The 23,958-nt window shown below is 43.0% G+C and overlaps 1 protein-coding gene across 3 annotated transcripts; it reads left to right on the forward strand.

Annotated features, from left to right (window-relative positions):
* Positions 1–1,375: 1,375 nt before the first annotated feature.
* On the forward strand, positions 1,376–23,417 carry LOC124006331 (glyceraldehyde-3-phosphate dehydrogenase). Of its 3 annotated transcripts, none has more exons than XM_046316289.1 (11): positions 1,376–1,475; positions 14,353–14,412; positions 16,040–16,136; positions 16,309–16,415; positions 18,938–19,028; positions 19,291–19,409; positions 19,549–19,630; positions 19,798–19,949; positions 20,207–20,369; positions 22,594–22,691; positions 22,835–23,417. In XM_046316289.1, the coding sequence occupies exons 2-11, from the start codon at positions 14,384–14,386 to the stop codon at positions 22,902–22,904; spliced, it is 1,008 nt and encodes a 335-aa protein (XP_046172245.1). In that variant the 5' UTR covers positions 1,376–1,475; positions 14,353–14,383; the 3' UTR covers positions 22,905–23,417. The 3 variants fall into 3 exon arrangements, with proteins under 3 accessions (XP_046172245.1, XP_046172246.1, XP_046172247.1); XM_046316290.1 differs by lacking the exon at positions 1,376–1,475 and adding an exon at positions 10,447–10,638; XM_046316291.1 differs by lacking the exon at positions 1,376–1,475 and adding an exon at positions 10,447–10,633.
* The last annotated feature ends 541 nt before the right edge of the window (positions 23,418–23,958 follow it).

Consider the following 23,958-nt stretch of genomic DNA (forward strand, 5'->3'; position numbering starts at 1 on the left):
TAAAAGCCAGACACTCAGGGGTTTTGTACATTGTGTAGCTCAGTCTACCTCTGATTGATCTAATCTTATCCTGTCCACACATATAGTAATATTGCTTTGACACCTCCAAGGTGAGAAAAGCTTACCAATATTGAGGGATATGATGTCATTGATGTACTTCCTTTCCTTTTGGGTCATTTCAACGCACGATGGCGCCATTGTGAAAAATAGGCTACAACGTGTTCAAGGTTTGACACAACGACTGTATGGTTTGACAGCTTCCTATACATATATTTTTACGCAACTCACCATATGTGATGTAACATTTAATATACACCCTGTTCAGTCAGATTAGAATAATGTAGTCGATTTAAAAACTCAATGTTTAGGTAGCATACCACCATAGCGATTAAGAGCTTTAGGCCAGTAACCAAAAAGTCGCAGGTTCGAATCCCCGAGCCGGCCAGGTGGAAAAATCTGCCATTCTGCCCTTGAGCAAGGCAGTTAACCCCCAACAATATCTGTTCCCCGGGCGCCGATGACGAGTGAGGCAGAACTCACACCTCTGATTCAGAAGGGTAGGGTTTAATGCGGAAGATACATTTCATTTGAATGCAACTGAGTAGGTATCCCATTTTCCATAAAATATTTATATATTTTAAATGTTTTTTTCCCCAGAGATATTATTTTACACAGAAAAAAATAGATTATTTAAATTCGCTATTACATTGAGATCGTGTGTAACTATAATGGATGGATGATGATTCATCAAAATGTGGTCTCATACGGTTTTCATCCATGGAGTTTCCACAGAGGCACGCATCATATCTCACGTAGCCCAGCAGCCGGATGCTCTGCAGAACACTAGCCCAGATAGTCACGTGCTGCAGCATGTGGCATTTTAGAGCAGTTCTCAGATTTTTCAATCAAATTATGCAAATTAACGACTTTGCCATTAATGATCCGTTATTATGGTTATGGTTCCGTGTGTGAAAATAATATAAAATACTCATTTCAATTTCTGTCCATAAAAAAACAAACATTCGTAGCATATTTTGATTATATTTCTAAATACTCTTGCATATTGATGCATTATCAGGCTCCCGAGTGGCGCAGTGGTCTAAGGCACTACAGACACCCAGGTTCGATTCCAGGCTATATCACAACTGGCCGTGATTGGGAGTCCCGTAGGGTGGCGCACAATTGGCGCCACGTTTGTACGGTGTTAGCTGTCATTGTAAATAAGAAGTGGTTCATAATTGACTCGCCTAGTTAAATAAAAGTTACATTTAAAAAAAAATCTGCTTTTAGTATCTTCCCTTAGTTTGGCAACATCCCCACTTTCTCTATGGTTTCCATAGCAGCCGTGCCCCAGCAAAAGATCACGTGACGTCATGTTTCCAGGGCGATTAGACCAATGCTCGTGTCACGTGTCTGCTATAAATTCGGAAATTGTACTCTCCATTTGCACAGACACTGCAGCATCTCCTCTCAAGGTAGGCATGAACGACAAAAAGGGGTTATTATACAACAATAATTGTAATACTTATTGCTTAATATGTGTCTTTGTGTTTTTTGAATGCCGTTGTAATGGTGTAGCAGTAGCTACTTTTGAGCCTCTCCTTTCTCTGTAACATTACAAAGCCAGGAAATAAATGATGGAGGCGGGGAAAAGATGCGCCCATGGCCTTGTGTAATAATTCTCGTTTCAGTACAATTTCTGAAAATATGAAGTGTAGTTTGCTAACTAATGCATAGCACGTACACCTTGTTTATTAAGACACGAGTTGAGCATTTAGTGAGAACAACAAGCTAAGGCATTATTCATTCATTAGAAGGCAAAATGTGCCGAGGTTACGTGACACAGTAGCTTGAACTATGATGCAATTTGCGGAAGACTTGTCAACGACTATTGTGGCTTCATGCAACATTTAGATTATGTTTTCATGAACCTAAATAGTTGTATCAATTGGTCGGTGTAAATCAAGAGTTCTGGCATAGACTGTACAGGAAATCTCAGAAATGTTGCTTTTGCTAGAGCTACGTGCCTCTCACCACATACTCATGAGTTCTTTTGATTGCGTCATAGCATTCTAGAACGTTACCGTCGAAATTATGAAAATCTAAACAAAAAAATGTTGCAAAATTAAGCCGAGACCACTTTTGGATGTTGAATTGTAATTGATACATTCACCGTTTTAATTTTGGGGATGAGATTAATGATTGAACATTAATGTATTGTTCCAGTGATGTTCTTTCTCTCTCTCTCTGAAGGTGGAAGAAATGGCGTGGTGTGTCGCATCAATGTGCCTACCGATTAGGTTACTCTGTCCGAATTGTTGCAAATTGTATTAGTTGCTAAAATATACATACTTTAATCAAGATGTCAACCGTTTGAAAAGACAGTTACAACAGGTTTCGGCTCGGTGTCACTAAGGAGGATGGAGAGGCAGCCATCTCCAGATGATGGGATGGGCCTTTTTCATCAGTGAGATGGTGAAGGTCGTATCATACTGTAAGGTCATTTGACAGACCCGGCCTATTTTCCAGGAGATGCCATAAAGAGTGACTGATTCCCTGCTGCATTAGTTGCCTCGCTCATAAAACACTTATCATATTCTGGATATAAAATTATTCCAAATCTAAAAGGACAGAAATGGTATGTTAGAATTGTTGAAATAATTATATATTTCAAAATGAAGTGATTTCAAAGTTAAAATATGTAATGCACATCATCAGTAAACTGCTCTTATCTAGTTTGGCCTGCTGATATGCGCACTGTGTCAATTATCATTCTGGAAGAATAACTGCTAATGACATTGATTGCATAGGCCTAATGTAAACAAGCTGATGTACTGGCTAGGTCGTGTGACTACAAAAAAGGCCTAATCCTATTTTCCTGCTTGAACGTGCCTGCAGCTAAGAGACTCTCTGACTCAATGGCTGAATTCGAGTTAATCAAAACTGTGATTTATCATGAGAAAATTTAGACTGACTGATTTACAAATACTATTGAAAAATTATGTATGATGCAAGTTAATCAGCCAGTCTTGACTTTCCTTTAAAGTTGTCTGCTATGTCGAACACAGCCAGTCTCTTCCTGGGTAAAAAGAGGTGGTTCCCTCAAACTCTGCTCCCTCTCTCTGACCTGCTCAATGCGCTTTCCTTTTTTTGGTATGCACTTACCATCACTTTGAGGTTACCATGGAGATATTTCCCCCACCATTATTTACAGTACCCGTGTGTGAAGAATCCTATCCGTGTGTTCTTTATACCTGTGGTAGTGTATGGCTGTTGAATCAGTTTTGTCTGTGAACACATTGTTCTTTACCTGCCTTGTGTAGAGGCCTATTTTTGTGCAGATCCGGCTTGTATAGCAGTGAGAACTTGGTAAGCACTTCTGATGCAACATGCAGCCCATCACTAGCTGTATAACTGCCTGGGTTAGTCAACCACACCTCCTGGCTCAACAAGGCTTGACTTTTGCATTTGATTTGTGCTGACGGAGTCCTCTCTTGACACTGGGGTTAGCGATGGCTATCGCTGCCCCAAAGATGGCATCAGTAAATGATCACATGGGTGTCGTTGTGTGTTTCTCTCCCCCACCTGCACAGTTCAGGCAGTCAGACAGATCACATGCTGGCAGGAGGTGGCCCCTCCTTCATCGATTCACTGCAGTTTGATACAACAGTTAATTTATTCATGGCTGTTCTGTTCTGCAGCGGCCTTTCCCTTCTCTGTTAGGTTTCACAGCTCTAACGGAACGTACTTAAATGTATTGTCGCCTTGAAGATTTAGTCTGACATGACACAACAGGGTGACAACTTAATGTTCTTTTGTCAGCACAGGATAGGTGACTGGCGTATGCATTTAGCACGTGTCTGGTTTTGTCCAGACAAAGCTGACTACGTTAGTCTATTACTAGACCTTGATGGAGTGATATTTAGTGGCGTGAGTTGACTGGCTGTCTGCAGTGCGGGCAGTCGTGTGACAGTAAATAGGCAAGGTGCTGAGGCTGGCTGGTCCTGAGGCTTGTAGAGGAGGACTGGATATCATACTGCTCTCTCTGAGGACAGCTGTCCAACCATATTAGACTGATAACATTCTCAGATGAGAACCAGTAGGCTATACAGAGGTTAATTCTATGTATTTGACATTAGCCCATATATTATAGTTTAGCTGCAGGCAATAAGATCAGATTATTTCCAAACAAATCAGAATGATCTTGAAAAACATGCTTTTGACCATAAGTGGATTTCTTTTAGGTAATCATGTTTGATGTTTCATAAATACAGAAAAGGTTTGATGCATTGATTTACTGAAAATAATATTCTAGATGTAGTTTTGTGTGAGACTTAATGTAGTTTATTTTCCAAAGGGGTGTGGCAGTCAGTGAGCAGGTTGAATGGTGAATACTGAGCTGTGTCTTCAGTCTCTAGTATCAGGGCCTGCCCCTCATGGCTCAGGTCTCAAAAGTGGAAAACTACTGAGCTACAATCAGTACAAGACATGCCTGGGAATGTAGAAAATGCCAGTGAGTGAGAGGGTGGGAGTGTGAGGCAGCACGTTTTCATTCTCTCTCTCTGCTGAGGTTAAGACAGCTTGTAGAGGTCAACAGAGGTTACTGTGTGCTCTCTCTCTATGCAAATGACACCACTGGTTTATAGTATATTTGTTATTACATTGTAAATATCTATATATTATTACTCAGCCTCCTCTAGCATCATATTTACCTGGTTGTGTGTCATTCTTCCTGTGTGCAGCACAGTAAATGGACGTGGTGGTATGACACAGCACTTGCTCAAAATGGCTCCCAGGCTCACCTCTGCTAACAGGAATGGTCTCCATCTGCCTCATCCCTCAACACAGCCACACACTGTTTTTTGCTTTGTTTCTTGATGCCAGCATTTTTGTGAATAGCGTAGTAAAAGGCCAACTCGTTCATAAACGGTTCCATATTGAGACGCTCCCACACTGCACCCACTTTATTTTTGTCCCATTGTCTGGGACATTTTCTGCCTGAGTGGGTATCTGTATGCCCCTGGGGTGAATGACCCACTTACTACAGGCACCCTGTTTCTCTCCAGTAATTGGGTTGGTGCTGTATCTGTGGACCATTGCCCGTCTGGGTGAGTGGACGGCTGCACCCCAACAGAGGAGTAGCCCCATAGCACTTGACTAATTGGCTAGACAGACAAGTGACAGACTACTACCATGGTGGATGTTTGAAACAAAGTAGTCATTATTGAGATTTGTTAGCCCATGCATTTTTAATACCTTGCTATGAAATATTATTGCTATGATGGTCCATATACCTAGGGATATGACAGTCAGGTCATGGAATTTTGGATGGCGGTTATTGGTCAACCAAATGACCGCTGTCACCAGAATAGATATGACGCACATTTTATCCTCTCCTGACTGGTATGTTCTGCTGATGGGAGGGGGGAAATCACATAGGCAACCAAAGATTAGTTTGCTACAGCATCCTGCTTGTTTCAGAAAGGTGCAACAAAGTTTAATTAAGTTGTAGAGCCCATGTTACAGCAGACACCGAGTCAACCGCATGAATGCCCAGCTCTCCTGTTTTCAGTCAGCTGTTCTTTCCAAACACCAAAACATGTAAATATATATATATACACAGTACCAGTCAAACGTTGGACACCTACTCATTCAACAGTTTTCTTTATTTTTTACTATTTTCTACATTGTTGAATAGCAGTGAAGACATCAACACTATGCAACAACACATGGAATCATGTAGTAACCAACATGTTGAACAAATCAAAATATATTTTATACACTGCTTAAACACAATGTAACTCCAAGTCAATCACACTTCTGATTCACACTGAGCACATGTGACAGTCTGGAGACGCCGTAGAGAACGTTCTGCTGCCTGCAACATCCTCCAGCATGACCGGTTTGGCGGCGGGTCAGTCATGGTGTGGGGTGGCATTTCGTTGGGGGGGCGCACAGTCCTCCATGTGCTCGCCAGAGGTAGCCTGACTGCCATTAGGTACCGAGATGAGATCCTCAGACCCCTTGTGAGACCATATGCTGGTGCGGTTGGCCCTGTGTTCCTCCTAATCTAAGACCATGCTAGACCTCATGTGGCTGGAGTGTGTCAGCAGTTCCTGCAAGAGGAAGGTATAGATGCTATGAACTGCCCCCTCCCCCTGTTCCCCAGACCTGAATCCAATTTAGCACATCTGGGACATCATGTCTCGCGCCATCCACCAACGCCACATTGCACCACAGACTGTCCAGGAGTTGGCGGATGCTTTAGTCCAGGTCTGTGAGGAGATCCCTCAGGAGACCATCCACCACCTCATCAGGAGCATGCCCAGGCGTTGTAGGGAGGTCATACAGGGCACGTGTAGGCCACACACTACTGAGCCTCATTTTGACTTGTTTTAAGGACATTACATCAAAGTTGGATCAGCCTGTAGTGTGGCTTTCCACTTTAATTTTGAGTGTGACTCCAAATCCAGACCTCCATGGGTTGATAAATTTGATTTCCATTGATCATTTGTGTGATTTTTGTTGTCAGCACATTCAACTATGTAAGGAAAAAAGTATTTAATAAGAATATTTAATTCAGATCTAGGATGTTATTTTAGTGTTCCCTTTATTTTTTTTGAGCAGTGTATTTGAAATTATTCAAAGTAGCCACCCTTTACCTTGACAGCTTTGCACACTCTTGGCATTCTCTCAACCATTTCCATGAGGTAGTCACCTGGAATGCATTTCAATTAACATGTGTGCCTTGTTTGTAGTTGTATTTATTATGGGTCCCCCATTAGCTGCTGCCAAAGCAGCAGCTACTCTTCCTGTGGAAAAGCTGTGAAATGAATGCTTTTTATACTTTTAAAAACATTACAATATATTCACAGATTTTACAATGCACTGTGTGCCCTCAGGCCCCTACTTCATCACTACCACAAATCTCAGTACTAAATCCATGTGTATGTATAGTGCGTATGTTATCGTGTGTGTATGCATGTGTTTGTGTTGCTTCACAGTCCCCACTGTTCCAAAAGATGTTTTCTGTTTTTAAAAAAAAATCTAATTGTACTGCTTGCGTCAGTTACTTGATGTGGAATAGAGTTCCATGTAGTCATGGTTCTATGTCGTACTCTGTTCCTCCCATAGTCTGTTCTGGACTTGAGAACTGTGAAGAGACCTCTTGTGGCATGTCTCATGGGGTATGTGTGGGTGTCCGAGCTGTGTGCCAGTAGTTTAAACAGACAGCTCAGTGCATTCAACATATCAATACTAGAGGTCGACCAATTTATGATTTTTTTTCAACGCCGATACCGATTTTTAATCTGACAACAAAAAAATTGAACATTTTATTTGTAATAATGACAATTACAACAATACTGAATGAACACTTAACTTGATACATCAAAATTGATTTAGCCTCAAATAAATAATGAAACCTGTTCAATTTGGTTTAAATAATGCAAAAAACAGTGTTGGAGAAGAAAGCAAAAGTGAAATATGTGCCATGTAAGAAAGCTAACGTTTAAGTTCCTTGCTCAGAACATGAGAACATATGAAAGCTGGTTCCTTTTAACATGAGTCTTCAATATTCTTAGGTAAGAAGTTTTAGGTTGTAGTTATAGGAATTCTGGGACTATTTCCCTCTTCCATTTGTATTTCATTAACCTTTTGACTATTGGATGTTCTTATAGGCACTTTAGTATTGCCAGTGTAACAGTATAGCTTCCGTCCCTCTTCGCTCGAACCAGGAACACAACGACAACAGCCATCCTCGAAGCAGCGTTACCCATGCAGAGCAAGGGAAACAACCACTCCAAGGCTCAGAGTGAGTGACGTTTGAAACGCTATTGGCGTGCGCTAACTAGCCAGCCATTTCACTTCGGTTACATCAGCCTCATCTCGGGAGTTGATAGGCTTGAAGTCATACACAGCGCAATGCTTGACGCACAACAAAGTGCTGCTGTCAAAGCGCACAAAAGTGCTGTTTGAATGTATGTTTACGCGCCTGCTTCTGCCTACCACCGCTCAGTCAGATACTCAGATTATATGCAACGCAGGACACTAGATAATATTTAGAAATATCAACCATGTGTAGTTAACTAGTGATTATGATTGATGTTTTTTTTATAAGATAAGTTTAATGCTAGCTAGCAACTTACCTTGGCTTACTGCATTCGTGTAACAGGCAGTCTCCTTGTGGAGTGCAACGAGAGTGAGCCAGGTCGTTATTGCGTTGGACTAGTTAACTGCAAGATTGGATTCCCCGAGCTGACAAGGTGAAAATCTGTCGTTCTGCCCCTGAAATAGCCTAGGAATGGTGGGTTAACTTTCTGTCATTGAATGTGTTCTTAACTGACTTGCCTAGTTAAAGATTAAATGTGTTAAAAAATATATAACACAAATATGTGTCACACCGTCGTTAAAGGAAGACCAAGGTGCAGCGTGGTGAGCGTACATTTTCTTTTATTTAGTCAAATGTCACCGACAAGACGTAAGCTTCACGGTCGTTTTTGTTATAAGGGCTATAGTACCCCTAACAAAGACAACTTCCCACAATGACAGAAGGGGAAAAAGGCTGCCTAAGTATGATCCCCAATCAGAGACAACGATAGACAGCTGTCCCTGATTGAGAACCATACCTGGCCAAAACATAGAATGCCCACCCAAATCACACCTTGACCAAACCAAATAGAGACCTAAAAAGGCTCTCTAAGGTCAGGGCGTGACAGCATGTGTGGCTCCCGCCGTGAAGCATGGAGGAGGTGTGGGGGTGCTTTGCTGGTGACACAGTCAGTGATTTTATTTAGAATTCAAGAGACAATTAACCAGCATGGCTACCACAGCATTCTGCATCGACACGCTATCCCATCTGGTTTGCGCTTAGCGGGAGTATCATTTGTTTATCAACAGGACAATGATCCAACACACCTCCAGGCTGTGTAAGGGCTATTTGACCAAGGAGGATGATTGAGTGCCGCATCAGATGATCTGGCCTCCACAATCACCCGACCTCAACCCAATTGAGATTGTTTGGCATGAGTTGGACTGCAGAGTGGTGGAAAAGCAGCCAACAAGTGCTCAGCATATGTGGGAACTCCTTCAAGACTGTTGGAAAAGCATTCCAGGTGACTACCTCATGAAGGTGGTTGAGAGAATGCCAAGAGTATGCAAAGCTGTAATTTTTGTTTTATTACTTTTTGGGTTACTACATGATTCTTTTATCATAGTTTTGATGTCTTCACTATTCTACAATGTAGAAAATATGAAAAACCATTGAATGAGTAGCTGTGTAACTTTTGACTGGTAGTGTATATCTTTTTTATGCTTATGAAGATTATTTTATTTTCATGATGGTCTTCATCAATACCCATCGGTTCAACGTTATACAATGATTGTGCCAGCCCTAAAAATACCACGGCTAATGCGCAATCTTTTGCTTGAATGACACAATCAGAAAAACATGGGCCTACTCTTTTCGGTGTTTGGAACTTAATTTTCTGTGTCAGTTTTCAGTAGAACAGGCAGATAATTGGCTGAGTCAGAAGCAGAGGTGGAGCCTATAGGCCTTTATAAACACAGTGGCCATTTGTCTGTGTTAAGAGTCACCACCATGTTGCCACCAGCCTGCGCCTGTTGAATTCCCCCACAGTTCAGCACTTAATTGAGAGTCGTTTGACATCTTGAGGCATCCAGGACACAAGTCCGGTATTGATAGGTCCCCTCAACAAAGGACTATATTTGTCAGCCCACTTGCGTACTATTGAGACCAAAAGAGGGGTGGTAGTACTTTAGACAATACTACACACAGACAATAAAAGAACCCACCAACATTTTCTTTTGTAGACCACAGCAGCCTTGACAAGACAGGTGTGAGGCTTGTCTACTCTTGTTTTTCTCAAGAAACAAAATGGAGGTGATAGAACTAGTACAGTGGACTTGATATGTGGATTGGGCCAGACTGCAGCTGAAGGGGGAGAGAGGGAAGGTGTGAACAGAATATAAAGGAGGGAGGAATGTGAGAACGCCATACTAACATGGAGCCTTCTCTGACTGCCTCTCAGCCTGCTTGCCTGTGTGGCAAGGAGAATTGAAGATGGCCTGACAGTCTTAACTTGATGACATCTTTTTAATGTACTTATCCAAACGTTCAATGTTACTGAATATATCAAGCTCCAGACTAGCACTTTTAAAAATTCCCCACTGGTGCAGTGTATGGAGTTGAGGCACAGATGCCATTAATTTGTAGTCAGTGTGACCGCATTAGGTGAGGAGGATTCACTGTGAGCTTGGCCCAGTCGGCTCATTATTGGCCAGTCAGCATACGCAGTGCATTCTGGGGCTCTTTAAAAAGACCACAGGCTGGAGGAACAGGCAGATTAGGATAAGCCATCTGGGTAAATTGTGGTGCAGTGGGAGCCACTCACACAGGCACACAAACGCACACAGGCACAGATTATCAAGTTGTCTGTTACATCAACCAGATGCAAGGGCAATCCTGTGTGTCCTTTCAAAGACAGCGCTAAGACCTACCTTGCTGCTGCACAGCAGTCTTACATAGAGGCCTACAAGCTGTGGAGAGGGGAGTCCGAAGGGTTTTTTGGATTTATTGCTCATAGGAGGATACTACAGATTCTAAGCATATTCAGTAAGGTACTTGACCTTATGACACTAGTCCAATTAAATATGTAGCCTATGTAGTGTTGCATAGCTTACTACACTTAGTTAACCAGGTAAATAAATAATCTATTGAGGGGATTATTTGTTTGACCTTTTATTTAACTAGGCAAGTCAGTTAAGAACATATTCTTATTTTCAATGATGGCCTAGGAGCAGTGGGTTAACTGCCTTGTTTATATGTTGCTTTTGCATAACCCTCACGTTTATAGCCTACACCCAGACAGTTTGAAATGGGTGCTAGACATTAGACAACTGGACAATCTGTTTGAAAAACCTAAGCCTATTTATAGCTATTTTGAGTTGATTGTCTAAAGTGTTGCTTTGATTGGTTTGAGGTGTTTTAGCCCCAAGGGCTTTGTCCACACTAGTCTAGCCTAATGTTCTGAGAGTTCAATACTAGTTCTGTCCCGTGTATGGATTGTTTCTGTGCTTCCATTTCGGTGACCCTCAGCTCAGAGTGGAAAAGCTAATGGAGGATTACTGGGACTCCCTTCATATAGGGTCATGGCTAGAAGGGATCCAGCTTTTGTCAAATGAACATCAGATTTGACTTTTCGATACCTGATTAGGATAACTAGGTTAGGAGAATTAGGGGAATGATTAGAGTTGTAAAATCTACTTTTGATGTTAATTTCACAAAAGCTGAATCCCTTCTAGCCATGTCTCTAATATAGCTTATCTGTCCAGGGTCCTTCTTTGGACACTGTGTTAACAAACCTCCAGACGAGCTTCAATGCCATACAACTCTCCTTCTGTGGCCTCCAACTGCTCTTAAATACAAGTAAAACTAAATGCATGCTCTTCAACCGATTGCTGCCCGTCTAGCATCACTACTCTGGACGGTTCTGACTTAATATGTGGACAACTACAATTACCTAGGTGTCTGTTTAGACTGTAAACTCTCCTTCCAGACTCACAGTAAGTATCTGTAATCCAAAATTAAATCTAGAATCTGCTTTGTTTCGCAACAAAGCATCCTTCACTCATGCTACCAAACACCCTCGTAAAACTGACTATCCTTCTGATCCTTGACTTCGGCGACGTCATTTACAAAATAGCCTCCAACACTCTACTCAGCAAATTGGATGTAATGTTTCACAGTGCCATCTGTTTTGTCACCAAAGCCCCATATACTGCCCAACACTATGACCTACATGCTCTCGTTGGCTGCCCCTCGCTTCATTTTCATCGCCAAACCCACTGGCTCCAGGTCATCTACAAGTATTTGCTAGGTAAAGCCCCACCTTATCTCAGCTCACTAGTCACCATAGCAGCACCCACCCGTAGCACGGGCTCCAGCTGGTATATTTCACTGGTCATCCCCAAAGCCAACTCCTCCTTTGGCCGCCTTTCCTTTACAGTTCTCTGCTGCCAATGACTGGAACGAACTGCAAAAATCACTGAAGCTGGAGTCTTATATCTCCCTCACTAACTTTAAGCATCAGCTGTCAGAGCAGCTTACCGATCATTGCACCTGTACACAGCTCAACTACCTCATCCCCATATTTTTTTTTTTTTCTCCTTTGCACCCCAGTATCTCTAATTACACATTAATCTTCTGCTCATCGATCACTCCAGTGTTAATGCTATATTGTCATTATTTTGCCGCTATGGCCTATTTATTGCCTTACCTCTCTAATCTTACTACATTTACACACACTGTATATAGATTTTTCTAGTGTGTTATTGACTGTACGTTTGTTTATCCCATGTGTAACTCCGTGTTTGTCGCACTGCTTTGCTTTATCTTGTCCAGGTCTCAGTTGTAAATGAGAACTTGGTTAAATAAATATAAAAGGTTACAGCGAGGCTAGGGTTATGGCCTAATGATTTATCCTAACTTGAGAGAAGAAACTAACCACATTTACCTTTCCTTTGAACTGGACATGGTCATGGATTTTTTTATTTTTATATATATATATATATACCTGATTGTTATTTTAGCCCTGTTAGATTGGACCTCCATGTGCAGCCAAAATCCCTATATGTCATGGCAGACTAGGACAAATCAATAGTCTCCTTTGATGGAAAAAGAAGTTTGTTTTTTAAGTTGAAATTGATTAATGGGGCTGTCATTTGGTTTAAATGTCACTTATAGAACAATACAGATTATGGTAAATATGATGCATTGATAGATCTATAGCCCAGGGATATGACTGGTTTAAACAGCAATGTTCCTACATTGACATTCACAAGAGTTTGCCACATCAATTTGCCACATCAATTTCCAACTAACGTTTTCATCGACGCAAAATGATGAAGCAGGAATTTCCTGATTGTTGCATCACTTTGTGTTAACCAAGGGTAGTAACTTACTGTTATGTGGTCCATCCTCCATCACATACCTGACATTGATGTTATTGGCCAACTGTATTTTGCAAGTATTGCCTCAAATGTGTTCAAACCTCTCCCGACCTCCTATTACCTTCAGCATTGCTAACCAACACTTTTTTTTGCTAGGCTACATAATTTGGTTGAACATTTAATCTTTGGCTTGCTCAAACAGTATGTAAAGACAGAGTTAAACTATACAGCTCTGTGTATAGTTTCATCTGTAATAACTTGCTTTGTTGTTACAGGAAGTGTCTCATATCTATCTTGTTCTGCTTCCTGTGTCTCTAGCTAATGGTAATCTTCTCCCTTCCTCCACAAAAATATCTGTTTGACTCCTCTCCCTCTCCAGTCCTTATAAGGCTGAGGTTACATATTTGACTATGTTCCAACCCTCCCTCTTTAGTAGACATGTCTCTCTTACATAACCAATAGCCTATCTCGGTGTCTTTAGAAACCTCAACATGCTCTTGTACAGCACAGCCACTCACTCTGTCAGAAATACCACACATGCAGCAGCTTGCCCATAAAGGCATGTGCATATGATCATAATACACTGTCACTGAACTAGGCACAACCCAAGGCTCATATTTATACGTTTCCATGCAAGTTGAGCTGAGAACCGAAAAGCATGTCTGTGTCCAATCCTCCGATATGAGACCATTGGAGAAGTCAAAGTAGACAAATAGCCTAGTCTCCTATTAAACCAGAAGGTTAAAGTGGAAGGCTTGTGTTTTATCGTTCCTTACACACCGCAGCCTCTGGAAAGTAATGAGACTGGCCTGGCACCACAGGTCTTCAGGCTGATAATACAGTGAGAGCTAACATTGCGGAGGAGAGGAGAGCTACTGATTGATATCGCCTGTGGATTCAGACCGGCTACAAGGGAGGAGCCCAGAATCCAGTGTTTGTTTCATACTGGGCTGGTTTCCCCTGGAGTCTACAGAAAGGAAGTCCTCTGAATAGGAAGTCTGGGCCTGTTGTTTCAGTTCCTCAACTCTCTGCTCTCTGTCTGGCATGTTAAACAGGCCTGGAGACACTGGAGTCTTCCATAGCCAAGTTAGGGACACAAATCTAGCCTACACCTCCCAGCACGAGGCCACCTAGTCATGCACTACATAGCTAAGTCAAACACTTGTTCTACTAACTGCTGTTATGTAACTGGACAAATTAAACTTTTGCACTACTTTCTCTGCTGTTCTAGAAAAAAATATTGATTTGCAGATTCTAGGCACTGTGCTCTGTGGGAATAGACTGCGTGGAAAGCTGTACATTTGCAAGACTTTGCTGTTTCTACAGGGAGGGACACTTGTTGCAATATGCTTCCTATTGTTTTCTAATGTCTTCTTGTTTCAGGTTCACCACCACAACCCAATCAACAGCAACTATGTCAGACCTCTGTGTTGGAATCAACGGGTGGGTATTATATTCACCTCTAATATACAAATTGTTGCATATTTATCAAAAAAGTGTGTTAAACACTGCCATTCAAAAAATGGGAAATGCACCAACAGAAGACATCCAGGCCCAGTTAAGACTAGTTATGTCATAACAGGCTTTGAAACAATATAATGGTGCAAAACACACTGAAAGCTTTATGGTGTAAATCTTGTTTGGGAGCAGCAAACCATGAACAGACATTGGTCGTTTTCCCTTGGGTATCTGTCAGCCCCCACAGAGCTTGTGGTTGTCATCGGGGGCCAGTTTCACCAGTTGGGTGTTAAAGAAGTTGGCCTTAAATGCTAGTTTGGGCATAGCTACGTCCAACTTTGGGATCAGAATTTAGTCGTGGCTAAGTCCGATGTAAGCAATGGCCGTTCATGAGATTTGATGCTTCATAATGATGGTTGCTAGGCTGTTACCATCATGACAGTTCTGAACTTCCCATCACTTTGCAAAGCCCACCACTATGCATGCATGTTTTCTAAACCACATCTGGATGGGTCAATCAATAATTACTGTGGGAATGAATATCACTAAATGATTAAAATATTGGAATAAAGTAGTTTAAAGTAACGCTGTGTGTGGTCAACTGTAATTTAATCACCGTTATGATTGGGACAGTACCATCTCACTGCTCTGAGACAAGCATGGGGACTCGTCTTGATAAATAAGATTTTTGTTTTCACTGTATCTCCATTTGGATATTTGGTGACAATTAGGCTGGGAAAATGTTAGCCAAGTTGAGGTGAGTGTTCATGAGTCTTTAGTCTTAAGTTTGCTCATCTAATTGTGTCATCAGAACATTTTGCTAGCATGTTATGTAGCCTACACTGGCCTAGTATAACGGGGATTATTTTGCTCTTCACTTGCGTCGAGGCCAAGGCTATATCCACATGAAAAGCCTTTGACTTGTCTGCTCAATCAATGTGATTTTGTTTCACAGAATCTCCATTGTATACAGTATTTGTTTATTTGATCTCTGGTTGGGCAAAGGTTGCAGCTCATCTATTCGTTTGCCAATATCTGATCAGACACATTTAGCATGGTCTGTAGCTTAAGTCAAGTGTATAATTGACTCACTCATAGGCAACTCAAAAAGCCAGCAGAGGTTGGGAAATATGAACACGAGACTCGCATCTTTTTGAAAATGCCTGCTCCCTACTAGGTGTAGAATCTCCGCCCAGGCATAGCTCATAGGGCTTACAGCCAGGTGGTGTAACAGGTATCATTTTTAGGTCTGGCATAGAGCACCTTGGACAACCAACTTGTGCAACCGGAGCCAGAAGTTGTGTTGAGGGGAGTCAGTAGTGTTAGATGGGAAGAGGAGGACAGCACAGTTAACAGATAATGAGGATTACACTGTAAACCAGCACCCCAGAACACGTATAACCGTCACACAACTAAGTACACACACATTTCTTCACTCACCACATGATGTGTAAATCCTAACTCAAAACATTTTTATTTAGCATCATCTGGAATTTTTCACAGCAGTCCCAATACACAGAGGGCGGACGAGGGAATTTTACAACGTTTTTAGGGGAGCAATCCCATGTCACCCTGTGTCTGTACTGAATCCAGCCTTTCCCTCTCTGTCCAGATTTGGCCGTATTGGCCGCCTGGTCCTCAGGGCCTGCCTGCAGAAGGGAATCAAAGTTGTTGCCATCAACGATCCCTTCATCGACCTGCAGTACATGGTGAGTCTCTTTCAGTCCCTCAACCAACAGCCTTCATACAATATGGCACCCTGCCAGATCAAGCTACCTGTGTACTTACGTGGTAGCATTTATTGTAAAAACGCACCAATATCCCCATCATGTGTAATGAACTGATAACCTTGATGATCTCTGACATTCTCTTTCTCCACAGGTTTACATGTTCAAGTATGACTCCACCCACGGCCGTTACAAAGGTGAGGTGAGCATGGAGGATGGGAAGCTGATTGTGGACGACCACTCCATCTCCGTATTCCAGTGGTGAGTGATGACATCACGTGTGCTCGGGCGTGCTTGCCTGTATGTGTGTGTGCGAGGACCACTGGAACAGCGTTTCTGTACGTCTGAGTAAAGTTCCATTCTATGGGGCTAGGTTGATTTGGGATTCAGCGTGTGTGCCCCTTTCTCCCTGGCTCATAGAGTATTACCTCAGTGGTCTGTAATCCCGCTGGCCATTATCTCCTCAGTGTTGCTATCGGCCTTTGAGGGCTGGCGCCACCTGTCTGCAAGGCCCAGCTCACAGAGTTAACACTGAGGCTTAAAGGAAATATTCACCCATTTTGAATGTTACTCCCAAAAGTTCCAACGGAATAGACATTGGGTCTATGTACAGTGTTGTAACGATGTTCAAATAGTGAAAGTACAAATGGGAAAATAACTAAACATTAAATATGGTTGTATTTACAATGGTGTTTGTTCTTCACTGGTTGCCCTTTTCTTGTGGCAACAGGTCACAAATCTTGCTCCTGTGATGGCACACTCTGGTATAGAGGTTGACCGACTAATCGGAATGGCTGTTTAATTAGGGCCGATTTCAAATTTTTCATAACAATCGGAAATAGTTATTTTTGGACACCGATTTGGCCAATAAAAAAAAAATGTATTTACTTTTTTTATTACACCTTTTTATTTAATCTTTATTTAACTAGGCAAGTCAGTTAAGAACGCATTCTTATTTTCAATGACTGCCAGGGAACGGTGGGGTAACTGCCTCGTTCAGGGGCAGAACGACAGATTTTTACCTTGTCAGCTCGGGATTCAATCTTGCAACCTTACAGTTAACTAGTCCAACGCTGTAACCACCTGATTACATTGCACTCCACAAGGAGACTGCCTGTTACACTAATGCAGTAAGCCAAGGTAAGTTGCTAGCTAGCATTAAACTTATCTTATAAAAAATAATCAATCATAATCACTAGTTAACTACACATGGTTGATGATATTACTAGTTTATCTAGCGTGTCCTGCGTTGCATATAATCGATGCGGTGCGTATTTGTGAAAAAGGACTGTCGTTGCTCCAATGTACCTAACCATAAACATCAATGCCTTTATTAAAATCAGTACACAGAAGTATATATTTTTAAACCTGCATATTTAGCTAAAAGAAATCCAGGTTAACAGGCAATATTAACCAGGTGAAATTGTCACTTCTTGCGTTCATTGCACGCAGTCAGTGAATATGCAACAGTTTGGGCCGCCTAATTTGCCAGAATTGTACGTAATTATGACAACATTGAAGGTTGTGCAATGTAACAGGAATATTTAGAATTATGGATGCCACCCATTAGATAAAATACGGAACGGTTCTGTATTTCACTGAAAGAAAAAAACGTCTTGTTTCCGGATTCAACCATATTAATGACCTAAGGCTCGTATTTCTGTGTGTTATAATTAAGTCTGATTTGATAGAGCAGTCTGACTGAGCGATGGTAGGCACCAGCAGGCTCGTAAGCATTCATTCAAACCGCACTTTCATGCATTTTGCCAGTAGCTCGTCGCTGTGCTTCAAGCATTTCGCTGTTTTATGACTTCAAGCCTATCAACTCCCGAGATGAGGCTGGTGTAACCGATGTGAAATGGCTAGCTAGTCAGCGGGGTGCGCGCTAATAGTGTTTCAAACGTCACTCGCTCTGAGACTTGGAGTGGTTGTTACCCTTGCTCTGCATGGGTAACGCTGCTTCGAGGATGGCTGTTGTCGATGTGTACCTGGTTCGAGCACAGGGATGAGCGAAGAGGGACGGAAGCTATACTGTTACACTGGCAATACTAAAGTGCCTATAAGAACATCCAATAGTCAAAGGTTAATGAAATACAAATGGTATAGAGAGAAATAGTCCTATAATAACTACAACCTAAAACTTCTTACCTGAGAATATTGAAGACTCATGTTAAAAGGAACCACCAGCTTTCATATGTTCTCATGTTCTGAGCAAGGAACTTAAACGTTAGCTTTCTTACATGGCACTTTTACTTCTTCTCAACACTTTGTTTTTTGCATTATTTAAACCAAATTGAGCATGTTTCATTATTTATTTGAGGCTAAATTGATTTTATTGATGTATTATATTAAGTTAAAATAAGTGTTCATTCAGTATTGTTGTAATTGTCATTATTACAAATAAATTGTAAAAAATGGCAGATTAATCGGTATCGCCGTTGAAAAAATCAGAATCGGTCGACCTCTACTGTGGTATATTACCCAATAGATATGGGAGTTTATCAAAACTGGATTTGTTTTCGAATTCTATGTGGGTCTGTGCAATTTGTGGGAAATATGTGTCTCTATGGTCATACATTTGGCAGAAGGTTAGGAAGTGCAGCTCAGTTTCCACTTTATTATTTTGTGGGCAGTGTGCGCTTAGTCTGTCTTCTCTTGAGATCCAGGTCTGTCTTCTCTTGAGATCCAGGCTTGCCTACAACAGCCTTTCTCAACAGGAAGGCTATGCTCACTGAGTCTGTACATGGTCAAAGCTTTCCTTAATATCTTTCTCTCCCCATTAGTATGAAGCCCCATGAGATCCCATGGGGTAACGCCGGTGCCGATTACGTCGTTGAGTCCACCGGAGTCTTCCTCAGCATTGACAAGGCCTCTGTAAGTAGCAGTACCCAGACACACAGACACTGACACTCGTGTGTCCCCGTCAAGCACTGATAACTATAGCCCTCACCAAGGCCTTGCAACAGACAATTAAGTAACCCTAATGTACTTTCTCAAAATAAACTTATGAAACTCGAAAGACTTTCAACAGTTCTCAAGTGTATTCGGACCAGTCAGATCTAGACACAAACATTCAATATGATATGCATGCAAGATTTGAGACTTTCTCAATGTGTTTTCTTTTCTGTTTTCCCAGTCCCACATCCAGGGTGGTGCCAAGCGGGTGGTTGTGTCTGCCCCCTCCCCCGACGCCCCCATGTTCGTCATGGGAGTCAACGAGGACAAGTACGACCCCTCCAGCATGACCATCGTCAGGTGAGTCCCTTTATTCCTGACCAATACATGCATGATCAAAGGATGAACTCTTCACAAGAATAGTCAACCTTAAATCAATTATACTAGCGTTATTAATCTGAGTTGGTGACCTATTGTAATTCTCTCTGGTCATCCACAGTAATGCATCTTGCACGACTAACTGCCTGGCCCCCCTGGCTAAGGTCATCCACGACAACTTCGGCATCGAGGAGGCCCTCATGGTCAGTGTTTTTCTTCCATTAGACTATCTGTCCATGCATCTTCATGACCAGCATGCAGGGCGCATCTGAATGTCTTTTTGTCCTGTGATCCATATTGACACATCCACTGACTCTATGGAACCCATGCTCATCTTTCCCTTTTTCTCTCTCTCTGCTCCTCCTTTTAGACCACAGTCCACGCCTACACCGCCACCCAGAAGACTGTGGACGGCCCATCTGCCAAGGCATGGCGCGATGGCCGTGGTGCCCACCAGAACATCATTCCTGCCTCCACCGGAGCTGCCAAGGCTGTGGGCAAGGTCATCCCTGAGCTCAACGGGTAAGTGTGTGTGTGTGTGTGTGTGTGTGTGTGTGTGTGTGTGTGTGTCAGGAGGCTGGTTGGAATGACATCAAACACATGGTTTCCATGTGGTTGATGCCATTTAATTGACTCCATTCCAGCCATTATTATGAGCCATCCTCCACTCAACAGCCACCTGGGGTAGGTGTGTTTGCATGCTGAATGCTGAATGCAGATGTGTGCTTGATGAAAAAGACTGCTTATATAAGTGCTGATGTGAGCCTTCTCTCTGTCAGCAAGCTGACTGGCATGGCCTTCCGTGTGCCCGTGGCTGACGTGTCAGTGGTGGACCTAACCTGCCGCCTGTCCCGGCCCGGCAGCTACGCTGAGATCAAGGAGGCTGTCAAGAAGGCCGCTGAAGGACCCATGAAGGGATACCTGGGGTACACTGAGGACTCTGTAAGTTAATTACAAAAATATGTATGTCAACATGAAAGATGAGCAGAGGTGGCAGTAGAGCTCCGTTTAACTGGCAATTATATGATGTGTTATTAGCAAGTTGTAGTTTAAAAGCAGGGCTCCTAGATTACATTTACATTTACATTTAAGTCATTTAGCAGACGCTCTTATCCAGAGCGACTTACAAATTGGTGCATTCACCTTATGACATCCAGTGGAACAACCACTTTACAATAGTGCATCTAAATATTTTAAGGGGAGGGGGTGAGAAGGATTACTTTTATCCTATCCTAGGTATTCCTTAAAGAGGTGGGGTTTCAGGTGTCTCCGGAAGGTGGTGATTGACTCCGCTGTCCTGGCGTCGTGAGGGAGTTTGTTCCACCATTGGGGAGCCAGAGCAGCGAACAGTTTTGACTGAGCTGAGCGGGAACTGTACTTCCTCAGTGGTAGGGAGGCGAGCAGGCCAGAGGTGGATGAACGCAGTGCCCTTATTTGGGTGTAGGGCCTGATCAGAGCCTGGAGGTACTGAGGTGCCGTTCCCCTCACAGCTCCGTAGGCAAGCACCATGGTCTTGTAGCGGATGCGAGCTTCAACTGGAAGCCAGTGGAGAGAGCGGAGGAGCGGGGTGACGTGAGAGAACTTGGGAAGGTTGAACACTAGACGGGCTGCGGCGTTCTGGATGAGTTGTAGGGTTTTAATGGCACAGGCAGGGAGCCCAGCCAACAGCGAGTTGCAGTAATCCAGACGGGAGATGACAAGTGCCTGGATTAGGACCTGCGCCGCTTCCTGTGTGAGGCAGGGTCGTACTCTGCGGATGTTGTAGAGCATGAACCTACAGGAACGGGCCACCGCCTTGATGTTAGTTGAGAACGACAGTTTGTTGTCCAGGATCACGCCAAGGTTCTTAGCGCTCTGGGAGGAGGACACAATGGAGTTGTCAACCGTGATGGCGAGATCATGGAACGGGCAGTCCTTCCCCGGGAGGAAGAGCAGCTCCGTCTTGCCGAAGTTCAGCTTGAGGTGGTGATCCGTCATCCACACTGATATGTCTGCCAGACATGCAGAGATGCGATTCCCACCTGGTCATCAGAAGGGGAAAGGAGAAGATTAATTGTGTGTCGTCTGCATAGCAATGATAGGAGAGACCATGTGAGGTTATGACAGAGCCAAGTGACTTGGTGTATAGCGAGAATAGGAGAGGGCCTAGAACAGAGCCCTGGGGGACACCAGTGGTGAGAGCGCGTGGTGAGGAGACAGATTCTCGCCACGCCACCTGGTAGGAGCGACCTGTCAGGTAGGACGCAATCCAAGCGTGGGCCGCGCCGGAGATGCCCAACTCGGAGAGGGTGGAGAGGAGGATCTGATGGTTCACAGTATCGAAGGCAGCCGATAGGTCTAGAAGGATGAGAGCAGAGGAGAGAGAGTTAGCTTTAGCGGTGCGGAGCGCCTCCGTGATACAGAGAAGAGCAGTCTCAGTTGAATGACTAGTCATGAAACCTGACTGATTTGGATCAAGAAGGTCATTCTGAGAGATAGCGGGAGAGCTGACCAAGGACGGCACGTTCAAGAGTTTTGGAGAGAAAAGAAAGAAGGGATACTGGTCTGTAGTTGTTGACATCGGAGGGATCGAGTGTAGGTTTTTTCAGAAGGGGTGCAACTCTCGCTCTCTTGAAGACTGAAGGGACGTAGCCAGCGGTCAGGGATAAGTTGATGAGCGAGGTGAGGTAAGGGAGAAGGTCTCCGGAAATGGTCTGGAGAAGAGAGGAGGGGATAGGGTCGAGCGGCCAGGTTGTTGGGCTCACAAGACGCAGATTTCATCTGGAGAGAGAGGGGAGAAAGAGGTCAGAGCACAGGGTAGGGCAGTGTGAGCAGAACCAGCGGTGTTGTTTGACTTAGCAAACGAGGATCGGATGTCGTCGATCTTCTTTTCAAAATGGTTGACAAGTCATCTGCAGAGAGGGAGGAGGGGGGGGGGAGGAGGATTCAGGAGGGAGGAGAATGTGGCAAAGAGCTTCCTAGGGTTAGAGGCAGATGCTTGGAATTTAGAGTGGTAGAAAGTGGCTTTAGCAGCAGAGACAGAGGAGGAAAATGTAGAGAGGAGGGAGTGAAAGGATGCCAGGTCCGCAGGGAGGAGAGTTTTCCTCCATTTCCTTACATGCATCTCTGTATACTGCAGCTGTTCTGTTGGTGTTTTTCTCACTTTTCATATTTCCTGTCCCACCAGGTTGTGTCTTCTGACTTCATTGGAGACACCCACTCCTCCATCTTTGATGCTGGCGCCGGTATCTCCCTCAACGACAACTTTGTCAAACTCATTTCCTGGTATGTTCCTCCCTTAGAATTAGAGTAAATATTCAATCATTCTGCATTCTAATTCTATAGTTTCTCACCTGCTAACGCTGGACCCCTTTTTGGTTTTTCTCAGCCCTCAACTAAACTATGACTCCATCTCTGTTTTTCCCCAGGTATGACAATGAGTTCGGCTACAGCCACCGCGTCGCTGACCTGTTGCTGTACATGCATTCTAAGGAGTAACTTTCCGACACCAGAAAGCTGCAATGGGACCCACCTCCCTTTTACATGCACTCACACCCTCCAGTGTCACACCCCTAGTACACCCAGCCCTCCACCACTCTCTACAACACAACTTAGTCTCTGTAGTAGGCTGTGTGTACGAGTATTTGTTTTTTCCTTAATGAAAAAGTCCCACTTTGAGACTGTTTTGACTTGACAGTATGAGTTTCTGTCTTCCCAGAGCATTGCCGTAGATGTTTCCATACTGGCTGTTACCATGTAATATTGGTGTTAAAGATTTCTAGTTTAAGAGTCAAGTGAGAAAGACAAGCTACTGTAACTAAAAAAAAATAATACTTGTGTAGAATCTTTACAAATGTCTCTGTCTTGCCTTGTTGTTGTTCATGTTTCCTGTTTGCCAGTGTTATAAGACCATGTTTTCACACAATGGCAAATAAGTTGTCATCTGCATTCAAGATAATCAACAGGATGCAGTACATGAAGATGATGCATTATAAAGTGACAATTGTATGATAATGTGTTTGTAACATTACTGACAGGATTAGACTTAATTTGATGCACATTTGCATTATTTGAACATCACAGGTTGGTAAAAATTATATTGAAACAAATGTTATTCCCTAAAACTTAAGTTTTAATAACTGATGCTTTAGCCAGGCCACAGTTTTAATACTATGCTGGAACAAAAGTCTGCATACCATGTTGGTACCTAGGACCGGAAGTCAAACATGATTGATATTGAATTTGCCAATCTGATTGTGCACATTGCACTGGATGACTTCTCAGACAGGTTTTCTGCCATAATTTATTGGGTGTCAGGCTATGGAACTGACAGTTTCTCAGTCAAGTGTCAACTCTCCATCGACATATGCATTCTGAAAGCTATCTGGAAGTCCACTATTGCAATTTATTTTATCCTGCCCTGACGGGAATCGCAGGAGACATCTAGTGGCAAATATTGTTGCACAATAAGGTAAACCAAATGACTGGTGGTACGTTTTTCTGCATTCAACACTGTTCACATGAAAAACCACAACACCCATTATTTTGGAAT

The sequence above is a fragment of the Oncorhynchus gorbuscha genome, linkage group LG19, assembly GCF_021184085.1.
Source record: "Oncorhynchus gorbuscha isolate QuinsamMale2020 ecotype Even-year linkage group LG19, OgorEven_v1.0, whole genome shotgun sequence".
NCBI classification, from domain to species: domain Eukaryota; kingdom Metazoa; phylum Chordata; class Actinopteri; order Salmoniformes; family Salmonidae; genus Oncorhynchus; species Oncorhynchus gorbuscha.

Excerpts from the sequence above, each read along its gene's own strand:
- LOC124006331 (XM_046316289.1), top strand. The coding sequence starts at position 14,384 with ATGTCAGACCTCTGTGTTGGAATCAACGG. Across the intron at positions 16,137-16,308 it reads TCATCGACCTGCAGTACATG|GTTTACATGTTCAAGTATGA; the intron begins GTGAGTCTCTTT and ends CTTTCTCCACAG. Across the intron at positions 19,029-19,290 it reads TCAGCATTGACAAGGCCTCT|TCCCACATCCAGGGTGGTGC; the intron begins GTAAGTAGCAGT and ends CTGTTTTCCCAG.